The 22,696-nt window shown below is 43.4% G+C and overlaps 1 protein-coding gene across 1 annotated transcript in view; it reads right to left on the bottom strand.

Moving 5' to 3' along the window:
- LOC125440863 (insulin-like growth factor 2 mRNA-binding protein 3) overlaps window positions 1-22,696 on the bottom strand; it is a 90,744-nt gene that overhangs the window by 26,028 nt on the left and 42,020 nt on the right. The window contains exons 4-6 of the mRNA XM_048510925.1: window positions 14,349-14,400; window positions 14,203-14,266; window positions 3,817-4,101 (exon numbers count right to left, since the gene is read on the bottom strand). Coding sequence (XP_048366882.1) covers window positions 3,817-4,101; window positions 14,203-14,266; window positions 14,349-14,400 — 401 coding nt within the window. The remainder of the gene's footprint in view (window positions 1-3,816; window positions 4,102-14,202; window positions 14,267-14,348; window positions 14,401-22,696) is intronic.

Genomic DNA, 22,696 nt, shown 5'->3' with positions numbered 1-22,696 from the left:
CAGCAACTGCAGAAGCCATAGAACGGGCTGAAAAAAGTGACTGAATCCAAGGTAGCATCAGCAGCTTGCTGGCAGCTTTTAGCATCTCTGTTAACTCCCTCTATGGCTTTGGTCTCCTCAGAGGGGAAGAAGTTCCAGTACCTTCCTTGCCCAAACGATGGATGCCTTGGAGACAATGGAGGCAGTAGCAGAAGCTCTGATGGCAATATAGCTGCTGCTTCATGAGTTCTCTTGCAAAATTGCTCTTGGACCTTCTGGTCTTTGAAAATCTTTAATCTGTCCTCTGCCATCCTTGGATACTAGGCCTGAGCTCTGCAGCGCAGCCACGGGGCCATCTATAATGGGGACTTGTAAAATATTGTTAGCATATGCAGGTAAATCATACAACTTGGCGTAAGAAATTGGGGCAATCAGCTTGTTGGCTGCTGGTTTTTCCCCATTGGTTAATAACTTGTGTCTCAAAATATTCCGGAAAAGGAAAAACCTTCTTGGCATTAGGGTTGGAAGGAAAAAATTCCCCATCCCCCCCTGTGGAGAGATGTGGCCTCATGCGCTCTCGAGGGATTCTCCCCACTTTGTGCTTCCCCCGGGTGTAAGGCAGCAACAGCTTTTGGACAATAAGTATTGATAATCATCCATCTGGAAAAGGCGAGAGGATTGGCGCAGTAACCTTCATATCCTCTTGCATCCCTCCTGGTCTGGATAAAACCTCCCCTTCCTCCCTGCTGGGTAGCTCTGCATCTGAAGAATCTGCCAGAGGGTTCAGGAATTGACCTTGGCCTTTTAAGAGCTAAGCTTTGGTTTCGCTGAAGCAGCCAACCCAGCTCTCTTATTGTCTCTGATTACTTGTTTAGGAAAGTATCCTATGGAGCTGGAAGGGCAGCTTGCTGGACAAGGGGCCGCTCTGAGCTCTGTAAAGCTCAATCATTTCCTCCCTCATAACAGCCTCTTTCCTGTTGTAGAGCTCCCCTTTAAGAAAGTCAAATAATTCAGATTTTAATTCTCTCTAATGAGAGCTTACCGCCTTCCTGTAGTCTCTCTGCGGACTCCTCCTCCTGTTGTGGTGCAGCTATTAATAGAGCCCTGGACCCGGGACACCAGGGTACATTGGGCTATTGTGCGAACCGCCATGGCTGCCAGCCAGTTTATACAAGGCTTTTTTGGCGCGAAGAATCAGCCGGGTGGGAGCCGCCTGCTTGGCTGCCTCTCTCCCACTGGAGAGGGCTGGGGCGGTCGCCTCTTGGCTGAATTTCTATATACTGCTCCGGACGCTTGGGGGGCGCCCGCAAGAAACTCCTCGCTGTCTTCTGGAAGCATAAAGGTGAGTCTCTCCTCGCTTCGGCATTGCTCAGCTTATCCAATCGAGAGGGGAATGAGGAGGAAGAGTCAGCCGCCTTTTGGCGCCAAAAGGAGCAATGATGCGACTGCCGATCAATGCGGCCGGGAGGGAGGAAAAAAACGCTGAGCCATTTAAATTCAGGGGACTCGCGTTGCTCCCAGCTCTGTCTCCGGCGCCAGAACAGAAAAGAAGAAGAGAAAAAGTTTTCCCTTAACGAAAAAATCAACTCAGTGGCTGCAAGAACAGCCACTGTAGCCTGTCCTTCCTGAGGCAGGGAAACAAACTGGAGAGCGAGAGAGAGAAGGCGGACCTACAGAAGGCGGAGGAGCCTGGGAGAAATTTTGATTAACCCCTGCCTTCCTGAATGGAGATCAACAGAACCCAGATGTCCTCTTGCTCAATGGAGAATGGCTGGAGAGAACTTTTCTGTATGTTCACAAGGAAGCCATGAATAGTTAGCACTGCATGTCTGTTCTGTGTCCAAGATGGATTGCTAGTAAGAACTGGATCTGATGAGGAGATCATCCAGATAGGGATGGATGTGAATCCCCTAGTGGTGAAGTAGGACAATTAGACAGACCAACAGCTTTGAAAATACCTTGGGGGCTGTGCACAGCCCAAAGGGAAAGGCCTCGTGTTGGAAGTGATCCTTCCTGAAACAAAAACGCAAAAAAAATGCTGATAGACTGGGCAGACGGGAATGCGTAGGTCTCTGTGAGATCTCTGTAGAGGCCTCTTATGGTTTTTAGGGTTTCCATCTTGAAATGATTTAACTATTTCAAGGTCTATAATCCTTGTTCTTTTTGGGTATTGTGAACAGCATTGAGTACACATCTCTGCTGTGTTCTTCAACAGGCACAGGTTCCATGGCCTGAATGACTAAGAGACGTTGAATTGTCATCAGGGTTCTGTTTTTCTTTATAGGATTTGGGGAGGAGGGCAGGAGATGCTAGAAAGTGGTCCATTGGGAGATGGAGAAATTTGATCGTGTAGCCATGGGAGACTACTTCAATAGCCCATTTGTCTGTCTTCAAGTTTATCCAAGTCTCCTTGAAGCTCTGTAATCCCCCCCCCCCCCCCCCAAGGGAATATTCTGCAAGTCACACCTTGGAGGACTGGCTGTCTTTGTCTGGGTAGTTAGGTCTGTGGTGAAAGGATCCTCTCTTGTTTGGATATCTGGATTGCGACCAATTTGATTTGTGGTTTAGTCTCTGGTTGTCCAGTTTCTCTGCTGGCTGATTGTCCTCTAAATCCATAGCAGCCGAGGTCTTAGAGAGAATGGGACTAAAAGTCCTCATTCTTAGAGAGACAAAGGGACAGTTCAGGGATTTAACTCTTTTTCCCTCCTCATCACACAATAACTCTCCTACTCTGGACATAAGGGTCACTGGCTGAAGATGGAGAAGGAGCCCTGTCTGAACTCACTGTTCTGCACTGATGAAAGCGGTTGCTCCCTCTGGATCCTCAGTGCCTGCCATGGGAGGACAGAACTGCTTGGTGGTGGTCATTTTGCTCCCACCCATATTTTTGGTGCGCTCTGCAGAGCCATAAGACGGCTGAAATGAAACAATGATGGCTGAGGCAGAAGCAGCCTGCAGGTAGGTCAGACTTGCCTGCCTAGAGGCTTCTTTGGCTCCCACTGTTATTGGAGCCTCCAGATCATCCGCCAACAAGAAGCTGTCCTGCATAGCCTCAATTCTAGCTTGGACACCCAGAGGAGCACTTTACAAGCCTCTTGGATCCGAACAGAGCCAGAGGAATCTTCAATTCAGTTCACCTCTTATTCTCAATGGAAGTCAGAAAAAACAGGGACAGCCCAGAGAAAGGAGTTAAAGAAGGGGAATGGATTAGAAGAAATTAGGGTAAGACTAAGTAGAAAGGGCAAGAGAAACTAGCACATACAACCAAATGAGCTGCATGTCCCTGTGAGGCAGGAAAATAACTTTAACTGAGAGGAAGGGGGATGATCCCAAGCCAAAGAACCAAGAATTTGTTTCCTGCCTCCCTGATTGGTTAGTGGGACTCACCCAGAAGATGTCCTCTGCCTCAGAGGAAAAAGACACCAAACTGGGAGGAGTAGCAAACATCTCAGACGTTACGAGAGAGAATTCAATGAGATCTGAGCATCCTGAAAAGTGGGCAGATGTGAACAAGATGCAATTCAACAAGGATAAGTGCAGAGTTCTACATCTAGGTCACAAAAATAAAAAGCATGCATACTGGATGGGAGATGTATTTCTCAGCAGCACTGTGTTCCTTAACAAACAAGTTAAAGTATCTAGGAGCAGTACTACACAGGTAACCAACCTGCAATTGCCCTGGGACATCACCCTCATATAATCATTATGAAACCACTTCATCAACAACTCACCAAGTATTGAGAAGACTATATGGAAGAAATGAAAATAGATGAGACTGTCGTAACAGGAACACAAGTACACATTATACCAATGCCAAAATCCTGTATGAAAACCTACTTTGATTGTGTCTGTTTGGTGATGTTTCTGATGGTGGCTCCTTCTTTTCCAATAATGGCTCCTACAAACTGGGTAGGAACCAGCATCCGTAGCGGAACATCAGACTGTGGTTTTTGCCGTGTAGCTGCACCTGGTGAGCCTTGCCTAGGTGGACCTCTCTGCCCAAAGCCACGTCTCCCCTGTGGGTGCTGCTGAGGAGGTGGCTGTGCCGCCATCTCATCCGGAATATATGCAACTTTTAATGCGTAATTTTCAAGCTGGAATCCATTCAGTTTTTCTATTGCTCTGTACACGTTTGCAAGATTTGTTGGGAGGAAGGAGAAAAAATAGAAAGAATGGTAAGCAGAAGCTTGCAGGACATTATGGTTGTGAACTTGCATTTACTTAAACACACACACACAAAACATGAAACTCAACAGTTCTCAGTATTGCACTTCTTCCTCTGCCTTTCTTGTGTCTTTGTTTATGAAGACTTCACATCTAAAGACAGGAGTCTTTCTAGATAATAGTACAATTAATTTTGGTAATAAAAGGACAGTATTGCTTCATTAAATAAAGAAAAAGAAAAGAATTGTGGCTTACTGGATTCGAGCCATTAAATGATTTGTGCTGGATTCAATAATTAACAGTCCTGTAACCTCTGACACAGTGACTTAAAGATTCCAACTAGAGATGTATATCTTTGCTAGGAAAAGATATTTTTCAAGATGAGTCAAATGATCAAGGGTTGAATTTGGCTTGCTAACTTATGCAAACCAAATTGTGCATATAAACATCTAATTGCTGAAGAATGATTCCTTTGAGACTTGATTCCAATGTACTAATGAAGGCTATTTCCTTTAGGAGTTTAGTCTGATTTATAAGTTTCTCACCTCTGCTAAACAACCTCATATTTGTACTTGTAATAAGTTGGCAATGCTTCTTTTCTGGCATATAAGGTTTCATTCCCCCCCACCCCCCGCCAAATCCTATTGAACAGTAACCTAAGAAATCCAATACCAGATCCAGATGGGTTTCAGTAGCAAAAACTATATTATACACACGTACACAGTTATATGTTGTAGTAATAATAGTATATTAGGAACTGTTAGTTTTTGAATATTACATAGGAAACATTTTGAACCTGATAAAGAAATCAACAGTCTTGAAAACCTCTCACTAGCTTTATCATTCCCTCCAATAATGAGGTTAATGGTAGAGTGCTGATCAGCATGATATCAAAAAAAGGCCACTCACAAAGCAACTCAAGTTCATTCATACCATAGTATTCCCTATTACTATATATGGGTCTGAAAGTTGAACTATGACTGGAAGAAATTAGATTCCTTTCAAATGTGGTGTCGTAGGAGAGTTTTCTGGATGCCATGGTCTACCAAAAAGACAGACCAAGTGGGTTTTAAATCAAATCAAGCCTGAAGCTAAAATGATGAAACTATTGTACTTTGGTCACATTGTGAGAAGACAAGAATTACTGGAAAATAATGCTAGGCAAAGTTGAAGGCATCAGGAAACGAGACAGACCTACTATGAGATGGACTGACTCTATAAAGGAAGCCATGGCCCTCTTTGAAAGACTTGAGCAAAGCTTTTGATGATAGCATGTTTTGGAGGACACTAATTCATAGAGATGCCGTGAGTCAGAAGCTACTTGATGGTACTAACACAGACACATACAGCAGGTGGTTTTTTATATACTTGGAGGATGCCTCAGATATATGTAAAATTGTATACTTAACAATGGGTTGAAGATGGTAAAGAGCCCACACTGCCTTCTTGAGATTCAAAATGTTGATGGTGCTTCTTTAAAATGATGAAAACTGACCTGTTTGAACCCTTACAAGTTTCCAGGATTCCGGACCATGCAATCTAAGCATCTCTCCTAAAACCTCCCACATAGCAAAGCTTGACAAATTCCAAGCACTGGGTTACCAAGAAATTTCATTGTGGAGCCTAGTATTTTCAGCAATCCATCGCAGATGTACAAAGATCATATATCCTTTTGCAGCAAAATAAGTTTTGTTGTATGATATAAAAATGCATGCTTACTAAATTCTCATCATTACTAATTTACATGTTTACTTTTGAGCCATAAAATGGTGGAAGATGTATTCATATCTTCAACGGTTCCTTTCTATATTGGCTCCAATATTCAATTAAATGGAGCTTTTTAAAACAATAATAAAATTATGAGAAACTGGAGAAATTATGTAGGATTCAGGGTTAATTTTTTTTTCATATATTGATGACAACAAAGGTTACTACTATGCTTATTTATATGCTGCCACATTTTGTAATAGCGTCAATAAAATTACCCAAAAAAAATCCATGAAGAATTAAGCAATTGTTTTTGTGGTCAAAATGATTAATAAATATCCCCATCAAACAAAGCAAGTCTGGCTCCAACAGCCAAAGAAAGCCACCCAAGGCTTGCCATACACACAAAAAAGGGAGAAGTTAAAATTCTCTCTTCCTTCACAATGTACTGCTCAGGTTTGAAGCTCAATGAACAACTTTAAGATCTTCTGTCATTGAAAAACTGCAGTCAGAGTTGTAGAGTAACTGTGCTTTAGACAATTTGATGTTCAGAAGATACTCAACAGTCTTGCTTTGCTGCAGTGACAGGGGGAATTTCAATCCTCCACCCCCAAGTTATAATTCCCTAACAGATACCATATCATGAAGTTTGCTGACAAAAGAAAACTCAATGAAAAGAAAACAAAGATTGTCATCTCTCAACCACAAGCAACCTGGAATGTGCAGGGCAGGTGAGTGTTGGTTAATGAAATAGGAAGTGGGAGGGAATCAGCATGCTCAAGTATTTAACAATTTGTAATATCCTGGAGGGGAAGAATTGAACTGGGGAGAAAATGTTAAATTATTTATGTTCTCTCCCAATCCATAGCTAGTCCTCTATGGGCCCAATCCAGGAGGTATGTTGGCGTCTGAGGGCACACTGGTGTGTGTGGGGAATTTCTGGGAGTGGAGCTGACATTAGTTGGCTTCCCAGCCTTCTAGTCTGGGAATGTTGCCCTTTGCAGATGCAGACTTATACCACTGAAAAGTTGGGCATACATCTGTTAAGCCTATGGGGCTATTTGGGCAGGAGGGTTTTTAAATTTCCCTCCATTCTGTGCTGCCTGAAGCCCCTTTGGATAAAGCATGGTGCCACCCTTGCGGCACCATCCCTGGCCACCTCGGAACTCCCCCATCTGGATTGGGCTGCCCATTTATTAAGAAGTAAAAACATACTCTGAAGAAATCTTTCTAAGAAAGTTGTAAAACAAATACTTTACAAATCATATTGTAAGCAGTTACAGTAAAACATCAAAGTAGCATTAAACCAAGTATTAGTATTAAACCAAACAGTTTGTAATTTGAAGCAAGCAAAATGCTTCAGCTAAAAATTGCACTGTGAACATCTGAGTCTCTAACTGTTCAACGCTGTTATTTTGTGACATCATACCGTATTAGCTGGTTTTTATGTGCATAAGTTTGATCCTATGCAGAGCAGGGAACAATAACACACTGGTGTCAACCAATTGCACAATAGCTAAGAATGCAGAGAATTGGTCTACAGTTTACACTTTCTACACGACAGTTCAGGGCTGCTTCACATATAATGTATTTTATATATCAAGGTAATTTCCATATATGAAAGAGATACCATTCAAAGCATAGATCAATTTTTTTGGGTACACCATGCAAAGGTTATTTCTTTCCTCCTCTGCAGCCTACTAAAGATTTTTTATAACAGTTATAATACATACAAAGGAAAGATTTGGTTATTTCTGGTCAACTATATTTAGTTATTTTAAAGTATAACTAAGTGCCTGAAAGTAAAAATGAAGAACTATCTTCAGGAACACAAGCAACTGAGAATGTCAGTTTCAGAAATCTGAGAAAAACAGGATTCCTCTTACATTTGTGTTCATTGATGTATCTTCTGTACAGGCACATATTGGGGGCTGCGCATATGCAGGCTGGCCTAATATAGAAGTTTCTAGCCATGAAGAGCTCAAGGGAGCACCCCCAGAGGCGTACCGGAGGAAAATGTCACCCAGAGACATCCATTCTCCGGGCGCCCCCTACTACACCTGGGGCGGCATCCACCTCCTGTCCCTAGGGAAATACGCCACTGGGCACCCCTCCCCCTTCAGAGTGAACATGATGGTTTTTTCCTGTCTAAAAGTCATGTGCTCTGAGGAAGCAATGCCCTCGTCCCTCAGTTCCCATTTGTTCACCATGAACCTTCCACTAACCACTCATAAAAAGAAAGAGAGCTCACTGTGGAGCAGAAGGGAGGGACTGCATGCTTACATATCAATGAACAACGGTTACAGTTAACTGCAACCCTGTTTTTAACTTCCATCTTCTGCACAGTCCCAAATTTGAGCATGCTATTCACCAAAAGGAGATGAGGTGAAGCTCTCATTAGAACAATGACTGGAGAACAGCTCTGCAGGTTCAGAGCATAGTTTCTCAAGAAAATGTCTTCTGAAAACCATGATGCCACTTTGCAAATATCTAGCAAAGGCACTTTGCAATGAAGAACTGGAGAGGAATTCTGATCTGTGGTGGACTGAGCATGTACCTTGACTGGACAAGGCAAACCAGCATTTTTGTAACATTACTACAGACAGAATCCATCTGGATATAGACTGAGAAGATGCAGATCTCCCCTTCCTGGAGCCATAATCACAAACAAAGAGTCCAGATTCCTCTTTGAATTGTTCAGACCTCTCTAGGTACAACAATAAAGATCTTTATGTAGCTAAGAACACATGATTAGGATAAAACACCAGAAGAACAATCTCCTAGACTAAGTGAAACCTTTGGTAAAAATTGAACTAGGTTTTAACACAACCCTTTCATTATTAAATTTAATAAAGGATCTATCCTCAATGCAGGCAACTCACCAACCTTCCTTGCGGAGGTAATAGCAACCCAGAAATGCAACTTCCTTCAAAAGCAATGATAACAGGCAGGTAACCATTGGCTCAATAGGTTTCACAGTAGTTGTACTACAGTCAGCAATCACAGGGGAACCCTTGTAGGCCTCGGCAGACACATATTAAGTAATCTTTTCAAAAACTGAAGAGAAGCCTTGTGGGGAAAAACAGTAGCGCATCTACTCCAACATGATGGAGAGATATAATTGCTAGATGGACCTTAACAAGGCTAATCCAGCTGAACTCAGGGACAGATGATGGTACAGAACCTTTGGAAGAGGACAGGAGATGGGAGAAGTCCACTAGAAAGGGATCATGAGGAAAACCACTTCCATTAACTGGAATATGCGTAGCATGTAGAACTTCTTCTCAACTGGGTCAATACCTCCTACACCTGGGCAGAAAATCTAAGAGTGCAGCTGAATAGTCCTTGCCACCAGGCACAGCTGGGGTATATCATTGTGCAGAAGGGGTCTCCTGGTAAGGAACTCTTGTGCATGTGGGAAAAATATATACCGTATATACTCGCATATAAGTCGAATTTTTCAGCACACTTTTTGTGCTGAAAAAGCCCCTCTTGACTTATATGCGAGTCAGAAGTATTAAAAAAAATATTTTAGGGTTTTTACTTTGTAGGCTGCCAGGGGGCACAGTTTTTAGGCTAGCGGCACCAAAATGTCAGGGATTTTTTAAGAGACTCTCCTGATAATACCACCCAAGTTTGGTTCAGGAGGTCCAAAGTTATGGATCCCCAAATAGGGTGCCCCCATCCCCCATTGTTTCCAATGGGAGTTAATAGTAGATGGGGCTACATTTTGAGGGTCCATAACTTTGGACCCCTTAAACCAAACTTCACCAAACTTGGGTGGTATCATCAGGATAATCTCTTGCTGATACCAGCCAGGTTTGGTGATGTTTAGTTTAGGGTGTCCAAAGTTATGGATCCCCAAATGGGGTACCCCATCCCCCATTGTTTCTAATGGAAGCTAATAGTAGATGGGACTACAAAGTTATGGACCCCCTAAACCAAACTTCGCCAAACCTGGGTGGTATCATCAGGAGGGTCTCCTAAAGATACTCTAAAGGTACAACAAATGTTGGTACTGCTAACATAAACAGTTATTGTTGAGACCATATTGTTCTTGTTGACTCTCTTTTCCACTTTCAGAGCTAGTTCACTGTTTTTCTTTGAAATAAATATTCAAAAACATTTAACCTACTGATGCCTCAATTAATGTAATTTTATTGGTATCTATTTTTATTTTTGAAATTTACCAGTAGCTGCTGCATTTCCCACCCTCGACTTATATGCGAGTCAATACGTTTCCCCAGTTTTTTGTGGTAAAATTAGGTGCCTCGACTTATATGCGGATCGACTTATATGTGGGTCGACGAGTATATACGGTACTCACTTCTCATTCCTGGTGCTTGGTCTTAGTCTTAGCCTTTTTTTGCTGGAGTAGGTAACTGAGCTGGGAACGCTGATACAGAACTAAGATAAATGATTCCAGTCTCAAATGGCACTCCCAATGGCTTTGACAACTCAATGGACATGTGTTTTTTCCCCAAGGGCAGCTTTTAGCCTAGTTGCCCTGTTGCTTCTGGTTTTTGGAGTGATGTGCTGGCACATTCTCGAAGACATAAGTAATTAGAGCTTATATTTGTCTTTGTGCCACTTTTGTGCTGCTCTTGGCACACTTTCTGAACAAGGTTTTCTCAGATATTGTCCCTCCTCACCCGAATGAAAGAGATCCAGCAGAGGATCAAAATAGGCAGGAACATCCATCGTGGAACAGAGAAGTGAACTAGGTCTAAAAATAGATAATCACTTCACCTCAATAGTATCCACTTCTGATTGTCTCTTCTTTTTCTTTCTTTTTAAACAGAAAAGATGAACCGTACTGAAGAGAAGATCGAGCTCTACTCGGGCATGGAAAAAACAGTTGGTTAAGGAGAGGGAAAAGCTATCCAAGAAGCAAAGAACAAACTGAGGGAACGGGCACCATTCCCTTCAAGCAGGTGACCTTTTAGGCAGGTAAAAGTCATTATGTTCCCTCTGAAACAGGAGGAGCACCTCCATGGGTTCTTTAAAGATAGAACAACTGGCCGTGGTGGCCAGCACATGTGCAGTTCCCAATGTGTGACAACACAGAAGATGAAAGATGAATTTAAAGTTTCCATAGAAACGGAGCTGCTTCTATTTATCTTTGTTCATGTTAAAATTCTAAGTGAGATGAAGGACTTTTCTGTCATGAACCTAATGCCAAGTATTAATAAACAATGTACTTTGTTTAGACTTTTGTCTAGAAGAAAAACCCCAATACAGTTTTGGGAATAAACTGAGCCACAGCTTTATTACGGAGAAAGGATCTGCAATAGGCACCACTACTAGCACAATTTGAATACAGCGTGGATACAAAGAAGCCAGCCCCCTCCCTCTATACGAGCATCCAAAACATTTGGGTGAATCACCCTGGCTAGAAGCTTCTTCTTTGCCAAGCACTACACATGCTTAAGGAGAAGCTGCCAGATTCTCTTCCCCCAGCCATATTTGGGTCACGATGGATCAGGCAATCCCCAAGGGGTGTCTTGTCCCAGTTCCCAAAGCCACCTTAGCCCTAAGATCTTGGTTTGAGGAACATCCCCTTCATCTTTAAACTGATGCTTCACAGTGCGTTCATCAAAATTACTGCTTTAAATCAAACTATTTAACCTGTGCTACAACTTCCAACTGTGACCAGCTGAATCAACCTACATCACCAGCCCACCAGGGGCTTAGTAAGTCCTTCCTCTGACTTGCAGGGCTGGCAAGAAACAAAACCCTGAACAAAAGCCAGTCAGATTCAAAAGGTTTTTTTAAAAAATCCTCCTTGACCACAAAACCAACTGGCTTCATCCCATTCTACTAGACAGGGTTAGTGTTGTATCTGAAACAAAGTCTGGACTGGAGGAAGAGCTATACTGCCCTTGTAAACTGCCCCCATCAACTCATTTTTTTTAAAAAGGCCACCAACAGGTTCTTATCTACATGGGATAGCAGCAGGGTTCACTTCCATGCCCAACCCCTTTAGAAATGGGCATGAGGAACATCTGCTGAGCCCTGACCAGAATTTATTACATTTTCTACTTTTAATGCTATTGCCTTATATGGGACTTACTAGTACAAAAAAGGTTTAAACACTCAAATAATCAGAATCCCAATATAGTAATACAGATAGATGTGTCCTGCTTATGCATGGCAAATTTAAGCCCTTTAATTTCAGTGGAACAGTTAAGCACAGGCTTAAAATTACTCCCACTTAAATCACAGGACTGAAAAGTTGGTTTTCAGCTGTATTCTACTGCATGCTGCTGAGGAAACCCAACAAGTGTCCAAAAGCCCAATCTAGCATGCTTCACACTCTGGCTTCTCTATGAAATTTGACGCTCATCTGAAAAGCATCTGCTTGAATCACACGTCATGTCCCAATTATTTGCACTTTCAAATGCATGAGTGTGGTTTCTCATTCATCAGTGTTTCAAATTATCAGAGATTAAAAGTACATTGTGCCCAACAGCACTTCCACGATTGTGGGGGGGGGGGGGGATTTTCCCATCCTAGCCCTTCAGCCCAGCCCAAGCCAGAGTGCATATGCAGCTACAACAGTGCCCTTCCTCTGTTTCTCCAGGCAGGGCAAGAAGCCAGACAGTTTTGGCAAACATACTTCTTCCTTCATTTCTGCTACTCACCCAGCAGCTGCAGTGGGGGTTGCACCTGGTTGCCTGGAGGCAACTGTTACTCCCCATAAGCAACCTGGCAAGCACCTAATACTGCGTAAAGGCAAATTAAGCTGTCAGTGGCTGCATTAGTAGCGAGATAGGTAGCACTGAAAAAACTCATAGCATGGCATATGATTCAGATTATAGCTCATGGTGGATAGAATGATTTTCCACACATAACTGAGCCCAACTGTGTAACTTTACCTAATATACTAATAAACAGTTCCTGTATGCATAGTTTTATTCTTTCAGGGGCTTCTGAATTCTTGTGTTTTATTAGTTTTTGTGCTCTACTCATTTCCTGCCTCCATCTTCTTATTGAAGCTTCATTCCATTAATACACACAGACATTTACAGATTTAGCAACTGGGGAATATTTAGTAAAAGCATCTTGTTTTTAAATAATGAGAGACTAAAAAAAGATGCTCAAAACCAGACACATTTTAAAAAAGAAAATACTACAACTGTGTTTTTAACCTTTTTCAGTATTGCAGGTTGAACTGTTTTACATGCAAATGAACTTGCTTGCATGTAAAGTTTATGCTGGCCTATCACAGCAGCAGAAAATCTTAATTGCATCTTCAGTAACATCTGATGCATCAAAGATTAGTTATGCATGTACTACAAAAGCACCCTTATTAATGAACAGTTATTTAAAGCAACCCCCACCCGCAAATTTCTGATAGTGTCAGTTAGCCACAAGGTGGCAGAAATTTTCAAGATAAAAAAACTAATTCTTATGGCAGTTCTTGAAGTAAATTCTATTAAGTTTGAATCCCCCAATATAAATTTTAACGCAAAGGACTAAAAGTTAAGGACCAAGTCTTTGTGACTGGGTGAAAAGTTTATAAGAAATAAGTTAGTGAATAGCATGTAATAGGGTAAACTGAAGAACTACCAGTAATTTCCAAAAACTGTAAGTGCATTAAAAGCAAACACAGAATGGCCAAAATAGTTTCCTATTTATAACAAGTCAAATCAGTGGCTGGCTTAGTTTAATATTGACCAGCGCCATTACCTCCACAAGGACTTAGGCAGAGGCATTTTCTAAAGCTACTATCCAATACCCCCACGTTGGGTGATCAAAACAAAATCAGCTACTGTCCTACTTCCAACCTTCCCTTTTGAGAAAAAGACTGAGGGATAAATAGCTGTTCTTTATCTTCAGGCATGTCTACATCCAATCAAATTCAGTCCCTTGTCAAGTCTGGCTTTCAGCTTGTGCTCTGCCATGAGATCAGCAGGCTCAACTGTGCCCTGTCTATAGCAGAAGGCATACAGCTGATCAGAAGGCATCAGCAAAATGACTTAGGGACCTTTCAAGTATTTCTTGAGCAGTCGAATGAAAACAATAAGAGTTATTTTTGCAAGGAAACTATCTGATGCTCACAGTTGATAATAAATATTTTCAACCAGTTCAACATGATTATCATTCAATTGAACAAATGATTCACAGCAATTCCACATATGTCATTGGCTCACAATTTTGGATTTACACTGTCTAGTGTTTCAATTATTGCTTTACAAGTTAAAAGAAGGCAGTACACAAACGACATGGCAGATTGAGAAACAGCAGAAGTTTATTTCTTGCGGCAACTAAATCTAGCTTTAACAAAACCATTAGGAGGAGCATAGTATTTTGAAGCAAAAGCTAAAATTACACTTGATAAGTACTTACTGCCTGGCCTGGTCCTTATTGGCATATGTTACATTTACTACTGCAGTCTCTGTGTCAGTATTCACTGGAAGAGAAAAAGAAAATTACTCTCTGCTCTGGGTTCACTCCACTTAAAAACCAAAAACAATTATAATTTTGAGTATTACCTTGCTCACAAGTCTCGACTGTACCATACTGTGCTAGCAAACCATCCAGCACCTATGAAAAAAGAACACATGCTAACATTTAAGATTTCTTTAGTTGGTATATATGAAAACAGATACACTTCAGTAGCATGTAAGAATCCTAATTATGTACATGTCTTATAAAACTGGCATGTTTTCCCCACAAAACACTTCTAAACTTCTCCACCTTGTGTTCTGAATTTGAATCTTCAAGTTTAGCTCAATGACTGAATCTGGATGGGCTCATACAGCAGAGACGTGTGTAAAAAGGAGAAAGGAGGGGACTGAGAAAACCAGGGCTGGGTAAAAAGAAAATTAGTATTTTGAACTCAATCTTGTTTTCCGTAACCACAGAAGAAAAAAAGAAATCAATATGAGAAGGCAAATAGTGCCTTACATGCACAGTTGGGCTAGAGCTGTTGTTGTCACATGTTTAGGGACACTGTACTTGCTACAATTCCCTCCCCCATATCAAAGCCAATCTTTCTACATATTTCATGTTCTTCCTCCTATGAATATGTTGAATTCTATTTACAACAATCACACAGGAGTACATTGTTATGACTTTTTAAAATCCAGTCATAAACCTTTCCTTGAGACTAAAGAAACATAGGAATTGTGCAAATATCAACAACTTGCACACACACACGACAATTTCTTGATAGATATTTAAAACGAAATATGCTGGTAACAATGTTAATAAATGAGAAACACAATTCTTTGAGAATGATTAATACACACTTTGGAACAAAGATTTGGTTCCTATACTTTACTGACAATCTTCCCCCCAGCATGATAAGTTGAAAGTTGAAAGCAACCAAGACAACACTTAATAACCAACAGTCCCATGTGAAACATGTTTAGTTCAAAGTGAACTTCACGAACGGTTCAATCCAGGAGGGTGAATCACCCTCTGGAGGCAGTGCAACCTTATGCCAGTGGAAATGCCCTCCCCAGGGCACTTACCCGCTGGCACCCAAGCACGCATCGGTGCTCCTGTGCTGTCCCCCGCTGCACTGGTGTGGTGGGAGCGTTCTGGGGGCAGGGGTGACTTTAGTCAGCCTCCAGAGCCGGATCAGCCCCCATTTTCAGGCTTCCCGCACTGCAGGAAAGCCCTTTAGAGTGGGCAGAATGGCGCCAAAGTGGTGTTGTCCTTGCCCACCAGTTAGCTCTGAATTGGGCTGTGAATGACACAGGACTTGCTTTCCAGGAAGTATCCTCAGAATTGTACCCTACAGACTTGTAAGTCTCTAGTATACACTTTTTAAAGTCATAGACAAAACAGTACAATTATCAGACAAACACAGAATGAGCTCATCTGTAGTTTAAGAAATTTACATTAAGCCTTTGTGGCTACAAAGAACACGGAAGAATTTCTAAACACATCGTACCTTTTTAGCAGCACAAGTGTTACTTGTGTTATAGCAACTAATCTATGTAAGTGACAATGACAAATTGAGAGCAGTGTTAAAGTAGTTCCTCAAAAGATTAGAACGACTGTCCATTATTGAATGGGATGGGTCCAAAATGGTTCTGGGTAAACTTTTAGAAACATGTGCTTAAACATGAAGTCAAGTTAAAACAACAATATTTTCCCTCATCAAATTTTCTCCTATAAGCAATCTCCACATAAATTAAACATAACTTGGAATCAGCAGGCTAGAAGCAAATTAGTCTGCCCAAAGGGTATCACTATGGAAGGAAAAGATACATCATTCATAGTCCCAAATATCTTCCGTGCTTCAATTCAGAGTCTTAACCCACAACTACCCCATTGAAGTGGGTACCAGTAGTCTCTTCTTGTCTTAAGTTCTACATAGCTCTATGCTGTAACAACTAGAGGCAGAACAGCAGAAATCTATAACCATTTTTTGCCACCAGGACTAAGATTTCTACCTCAACTATTAGTTAAACCTTTATTTTACTGTAAATATCAGGATTCCTCCCTGAATGGCCTTAAGATTCACAGTTCTTAACATGCAGTTTTAGGATCCATAGTTAACAAAAATTTCATAGCCAGTGAAATACAGTAGAGAAAACACAAGAATAGAGACCAGATTTTAAATCCTTAGTCCACCTTGAAGATCACAAGATGGCTTTGTTCTATAAACTATTTCTCATTATATAATATAACCCATCTCACAGAGCAGTACCCACCCCTATATACAATTCTTAATTCCTTGGGTGAAAAGTTAGGTGCAAATGTTACAAAGTCTTATGTAGTACTATTTATTTTAGGAAGTAGATAAAGATGTCCTTGTTCCCTCTGGGATGAGTGATTTGGCTGATTTTAAATTTTGTCTTAGCTTGTAATAAGCTTTTGCCAAAATGTTTTTAGGGCTCCATATAATATTTTATTACCAATGAAGGTATTTTTATTATTTTGTTTTTAATCACTGGGGCTGTATTTTTCCTTTATTTGATGTTTTATGGTTGCACAATGATTTTACATAGTAGCAAATCCAAAAGTTCCATTCTATTCATGGTGGAATAAAGGATCTGTTGTCACTGGTAGAGAACCCACCCTATTATAAACTGCCTGGAGAATCTTATGTTGCAAGGTGGTATTAAAATATTTTACATGAATGTAAATGAATGAAGAAATGAAGAATGAAGAAAATAAATCACACCTCTGTTAAAACATATTAAGCCTTGTCGAGGAGATGGAAAAAAACTAACGGCTGCATAACTTGCTTTGGAAACTTTCTCTGCAACTTGCTAGTTTACCTGACTAGATTATGGCATGACTTGGTAAACTGAATGTTTGTTTTCTTGTCTTCCTGTTATTAATACCTCATCCCTCTGAACTCCAGAAAATGCTCCATTGTATACTTACAGTGAAGGTGTCTTTTCCTGGAAGGCAGGACGACATCTTGCTGGGTGCCCAGAACATCTACAGGAAGTGATGAATTCTTTTTCCTGCCTCCCTGATGGGTGTTTTCCAACTGGATCTCAGGGAAGCAGGAACTAGAATCTTGTCACTTCCTGTAGACCGGTTGGCGCCCATCTAGATCTCCAGTAGACGCCTGACGGAGCAGTAAGAACTCCCCTTTTTCAACATAACTTGGGAGTCACTCAGTTTAGAAGGAAGCAACAAGTTAACAATAGCAACAGAAAAGGTAATATAAAAGGCAAATAGAGTGCCAACCAGAACTCCATATGAGTCTAAGTAAACGTAAGAGAGAAAAGGTGCTGAACCCAATTAGGGACGGATGATGACCACGGGGGGGCCAAGATGTCCCCCTTGCCGTCCAGTAGAAGGCCCCTTCACAGTAAGTAACCAATGGACATCTTGATGGGGGGACAGGGGGAGGCGGGGGACATCTTGATGGGACCTCCTATAGCAGTGTCCCTAAAGAAGGGTGGGTCCATATCAGTCCCCAATGATGTGTTCCAGCACTCTTCGACCGAAGGTAGCTTCTGCAGCTGCCATGGAGTGGAGTTTATAGTGCCAGACAAAGGAGGATACTGAGGACCAGGTGGCCGCCCTGCATGTATCTAACACTGACACTTGACTTCTGAGAGCCGCATTGGTGGCGGCACTGCGTGTCGAGTGTGCTGTAATTCCCTGTGGAATGGGTTGATTAGTGGCCTTGTAGGGCTTGATAATGCAAGCTTTGATGGTATGGCTAATGGCGGCCTTGGACATAGGTCCCCCTAGGTTAGGTGGGGCGATGTTGATGAACAAGCTACTGGTCTTGCGGATAGACTCAGTCCTTATAATGTAGGCTTTGAGTGAGCGACGCAAGTCCAGATTATGCCATAGGCGTTCTTTAGGGTGAAACGACTGGGACAGAAATTAGGGACTATGATATCCTGGTTCAGATGGAAAGTTGATCTGACTTTTGGAATGAAGGTCGGATCCATCCTCAGTACGACCCGGTCTTTGTGGAAGATGCAGAGGTCTTTGTTAATCGATAGGGCGTTGAGTTCTGAAACCCTTCTGGCCGAAGTGATGGCCAGTAGCCACTTCATGTGTATGGTTTGGACCGGTTCAAAGGGTGATAATGTCAGTGCCAAGAGGATTAAGTGTAGGCGCCAGGATGGAAAGCGATGCACAGTCGGTGGCTGGAGTTGAAGGGCCCCTTTTAGAAATCGAATAACGTCCGGATGTTTGGAAATTGGGAAGCCATGTGTATAAGGCCAGATGGTGGAAAGTGCTGCTACCTGTCGCTTCAGGGTGGCGCTGAGAAGAACCTTTCTTCAAAACCTTCTTGAAGAAAGAGAAGAACCTGGGGAAGATCCAGAGATTCGGGGTTGACTGAATGTTTTCTACATCATCTTACGAAGGCTTTCCAGGACAGTTGTAGATGTTATTAGTTGAGGTTCTGCAGGACGCAAGAATAGTGGATGTCACCTGTGCTGAGTATCCTTTGTCTCTCAGAAGTTTCCATTCAACAGCCAGGTGGTCAATCGGAACCATCCGGGGTCTGGGTGTAAGACTGGGCCCTGCGACAACATGTCAGGTGGCGTTGGAAGAGTCAGAGCTAAAGTAATTGCTAATTCTATTATTGCGGACAGCCAAGGTCTCCGTGGCCAGGAGGGGGCAATCAAGATCACCCAAGCTTTTTCCTGAATTATTTTCTGAAGAACCTTGGGGATAATCGGAGTGGGTGGGAAGGCGTAGAGGAGGGACTTGGGCCATGGAGATGTCAGCGCGTCCACCTCGAGGGCTTCTGGGTGGTGAAAGCGTAACATGAATGCCGGAAGTTGACGGTTGTGAACTGAGGCAAACAGATCCACTTTGGGTACTCCTAGGAATTGAGTGATGAATTGGAATATGGCTGGTTTGAGTTGCCATTCCACTTCCGTGACTGTCTGATGGCTCAGCCAATCCACTGCAATGTTGAGGCGACCTTGTATACGTTCCGCCGATATCGATCTCAGGTGTTGTTCTGCCCAGGCTAGAATTCACATCGCCTCCTGATATAGTCGGGACGATCGTGAGCCGCCCTGGTCATTGATGTATGCTTTGGCTGACGTACTGTCCATTCGGATCAGTACGTGGGTTCCTTGTATCGTGGATTGAAAGTGTTGCAGCGCCAGGAATATGGCCCTGGTCTCTTAAGACGTTTATGGGAAGGAGTGCTTGATCTGCAGTCCATTGACCCTGCACGAAGAGATCCTTCACTGTGGCTCCCCAGCCTTGTAGACTGGCATCTGTGAAGATTTCCAGGCGATTGAGGTGTAGATACACTTTTCCTCCTTCTAGGTTCCTTCGGTATGTCCACCATCTGAGTTGGTTTTTTAGCTGAACTGGTAGAAAAAGGACTCAATCCTTCTTTGCCATGATTTGGTGTTGAAATGGCTGGAGGAACGACTGAAGTGGGCGTGCATGCAACCTTCCCCACTGAACCATGTCGAAGACTGACTCCATCAACTTGAGGAGACTTGCCAGTTGTAGTAACAAGGGCTTTTTGGCTCATAGGTTGAAGTTTGTTGAGGTTTGGATTTGTAGATCTTGACCGGAGGGACAAACAGGGCGTTCTGAGAGGTGTCTATGATGGCCCCCAAGTATTCCAGGCGTTGAGATGGAACTGTGTGACTTTTGGCAAGATTTACAAGAAATCCATGTTGTTGGAGGGTTTCTTGAGTTTTTGCGACATCCCGGATTGCTTGTTGATGAGATCTGGATCTGGTCAAGATGTCATCCAGATATGGATGTGTGTGTATTGATTGTTGTCTGAGTAGAGTAATGGGTGCCAGAAGAACTTTGGAGAACACTCTGGGGGCTGTAGCGAGTCCGAAGGGGAGAGCCCTGAACTGAAACTGGTCTTGACCTACTGCAAATCGAAGGAACCTTCGATCGGCTGGTTTGATGAGCACGTGTAGGTACACCTCTGTCAGGTCTAGGGAAGTAAGAAAGTCCCCTGGGTGTAAGTTTTCCGTTACTGATTTCAGGGTCTCCATCCGGAAACGGTGTAGTTTTATGTGTTGATTGACGAACCTTAGATTTAGTATGGCACGCCAGTCGCCATTCTTTTTGGGAACCGTAAAGAAGTGAGAAAATATGCCCAAGGATCTTTCTTGCTGGGGTACTGGTTCTATTGCCTTGATGTTCAATAGATGTTGAATGGCTAGCTGCGTCCTCCTGGCCTTGATTAGGTTGGAGTTGACAGGAAAGGCTCGAAGGCGAGGGGAAGGAATCTTTGCAAATTCTATGACGTACTCTGAATGATTTCTTGCGTCCAACGGTCCACGTGGTCGCCCGTCCACTGTTGCTGGAACAGATGGAGATGACCGCCTACTGGTGGGCCATAGTCAGGATTTGGTGGCACGATCCACTCCGAAGGACTTGCCCTGTTTGGAGTGGGGCCGAAAGGAATGATTGAAGCCATTGTTGGGATTGTTGTTGTTGCATCTGCGAAATACCTGTTGAGGTAGCCACCGACGTCCCTCTTTCGGAAATCTCTGCAGTGTCCTATGGGAACGAAGGGTGGTGCCGGACTTGGAGGTGTTGTGGTCCACTCTGTAGAACTTGGGCATGGCCTTCTTGTGATCTCGTGTTTCCACTAGAATGCGCTCTAATTCTTGGCCGAAGAGGGAGGTTCCTTGAAAGGAGAATCTAGATATGAGTTGTTTGGAGTGAAAATCTGCTTGCCATCAACGTAGCCAGGCAAGACGTCTGGGGACCGAGGTCATGGCTAAGGATCGGGAGATTGTCAAAAAGGCATCGAAGTTAGAGTCAGCTAGAAAGGATATGGTGAGAAGCAGTCTCTCAACTCCCTCCCTAATCCCCTGCTGGGCAGGTGGAATCAGTTCGAGGAGTCTACGGCTCCAAACAATACCAGCTCTGGCCATTGTGGCAGAAGAGGCTAAGATTTTGGTGCCCATAGCTAAATTCTCATGGAGCCTTTTGAGTACCGTATCGGCCCGTTTGTCCAAGGGGTCTTTAATGATCCATCACCGTCCTTGGAAACTAGTCCTCCTGACTGAAGGGTGGCTATGGGGGCATCCACTGGGGGCACCTGGAGTAGACGAAGAGGTGTGTGTGGGGGTAACATAGAGCTTCTTAAAACTAGCGGGAAAGCCTTTACTGGATGAGGGGTTCAGCCACTCTTTTTTCATTCTCTTTTCAAAATACTCTGGCAAGGGGAGAAATTCCTTGACTTGGTCATCATCAGGAAAAATGTCGCTTTTACCCTTGCGGCAGCCTTTAATGGGTTTCTGTCAGGAGGAGGATGGGGCAGCAGAGTCCACAGCATCCTCTGGGTCTTTTAAATCCAAGGCTGCACTGGCTTTGGTAATAAGGAGGGAGGCATCCTCCACCTTGAAAAATCTGTGGGTCTGGTCAGTGGACTCAGTGGGAATTTCCTCAGGTTCAGAGAAATGATCGGAAACTTCGCATTTTCCCTCGCTAATCCCCTCCTCCCCAGGGAAAATGGTGGAGACAGAAGAAGGCCCCATTCTGATTCCTCTGGATCTGGTGGGTGAAGGGGAAGAAGAAGAGGAAGGGGATCTGGCCCTTCTGTGGTGAGATCTATGATAGGCTCGGATTTCTTCCCTCATGTTCTGTCTAAACATTTCTACCAACTGTTCAGGAGAGGCTTGCTGCCACCTTCCCTGTTGAAGGGTCTGAGTTGGCACTAAGCTTGTTTCAGAGGCCTGATCCACCCCCCTTCCGTCGCGATCTTGCCTGCTCAGTTGGCTTGATCCGTCGTTAGGGGGAGCTGTGCGCAATGGAGAATCGCCTTCCGCGGCCCTCTCTGGGATGTTGGCGATCTCCTCATCCTCGTGCTTTGGCTGCTGCGGGCTAAAAGGTCTCCCGTCTCCCCCGGAGTCCACGTCCGCCTGTATCTGATCGTCCCCCGCAGTCCGGAGACGATCTGTACTCAGCACGTCCCTGTAAGGGATGGAGGTACTTGCAGCTGTTTTGCTCCTCTTGGCGGCAGGCACCGTTGGAGCCGCCCCTTCCCCTTGCGCTTTTTTCTTGGCGGTTCCCACCGATTTAGCAGACACTTTGCCTGGTGGCTTGGTCGTCTGCGTACCCTCCCATAGTGTCGACGCCTTGGAGAATGATCTCGTCCTCTCGGCCGAGGAACGAGAAAAGGTCTCCTTAGGTGGAGAGAAATGGCGGCACTCCATTCTGCCCGCAGAGGACGGGGGGAAGATGCGGGGAGGGAACAGAGAGATTGAGGAGGAGGAAGGAGAGAGTCCCGGCTTTGCACCAAGGAAAACCTCCTGAGAATATTAGGGGGGAAGCTAGAATGGAATGAAGAGGATTAGAAGAAGTTTAGAGAAAAGTTTTTGAGGAGCTCTGTCTAAGTGCTGCTCTCCCTGATGAAGCAGGAACGTTACTGGAGATCTAGATGGGCGCCAACCAGCCTGAG

The sequence above is a fragment of the Sphaerodactylus townsendi genome, linkage group LG11 (genome assembly GCF_021028975.2).
Source record: "Sphaerodactylus townsendi isolate TG3544 linkage group LG11, MPM_Stown_v2.3, whole genome shotgun sequence".
Taxonomy (NCBI): domain Eukaryota; kingdom Metazoa; phylum Chordata; class Lepidosauria; order Squamata; family Sphaerodactylidae; genus Sphaerodactylus; species Sphaerodactylus townsendi.
The sequence above is the reverse complement of the archived record's forward strand: the minus strand, read 5'-3'. Positions and strand labels throughout refer to the sequence as shown.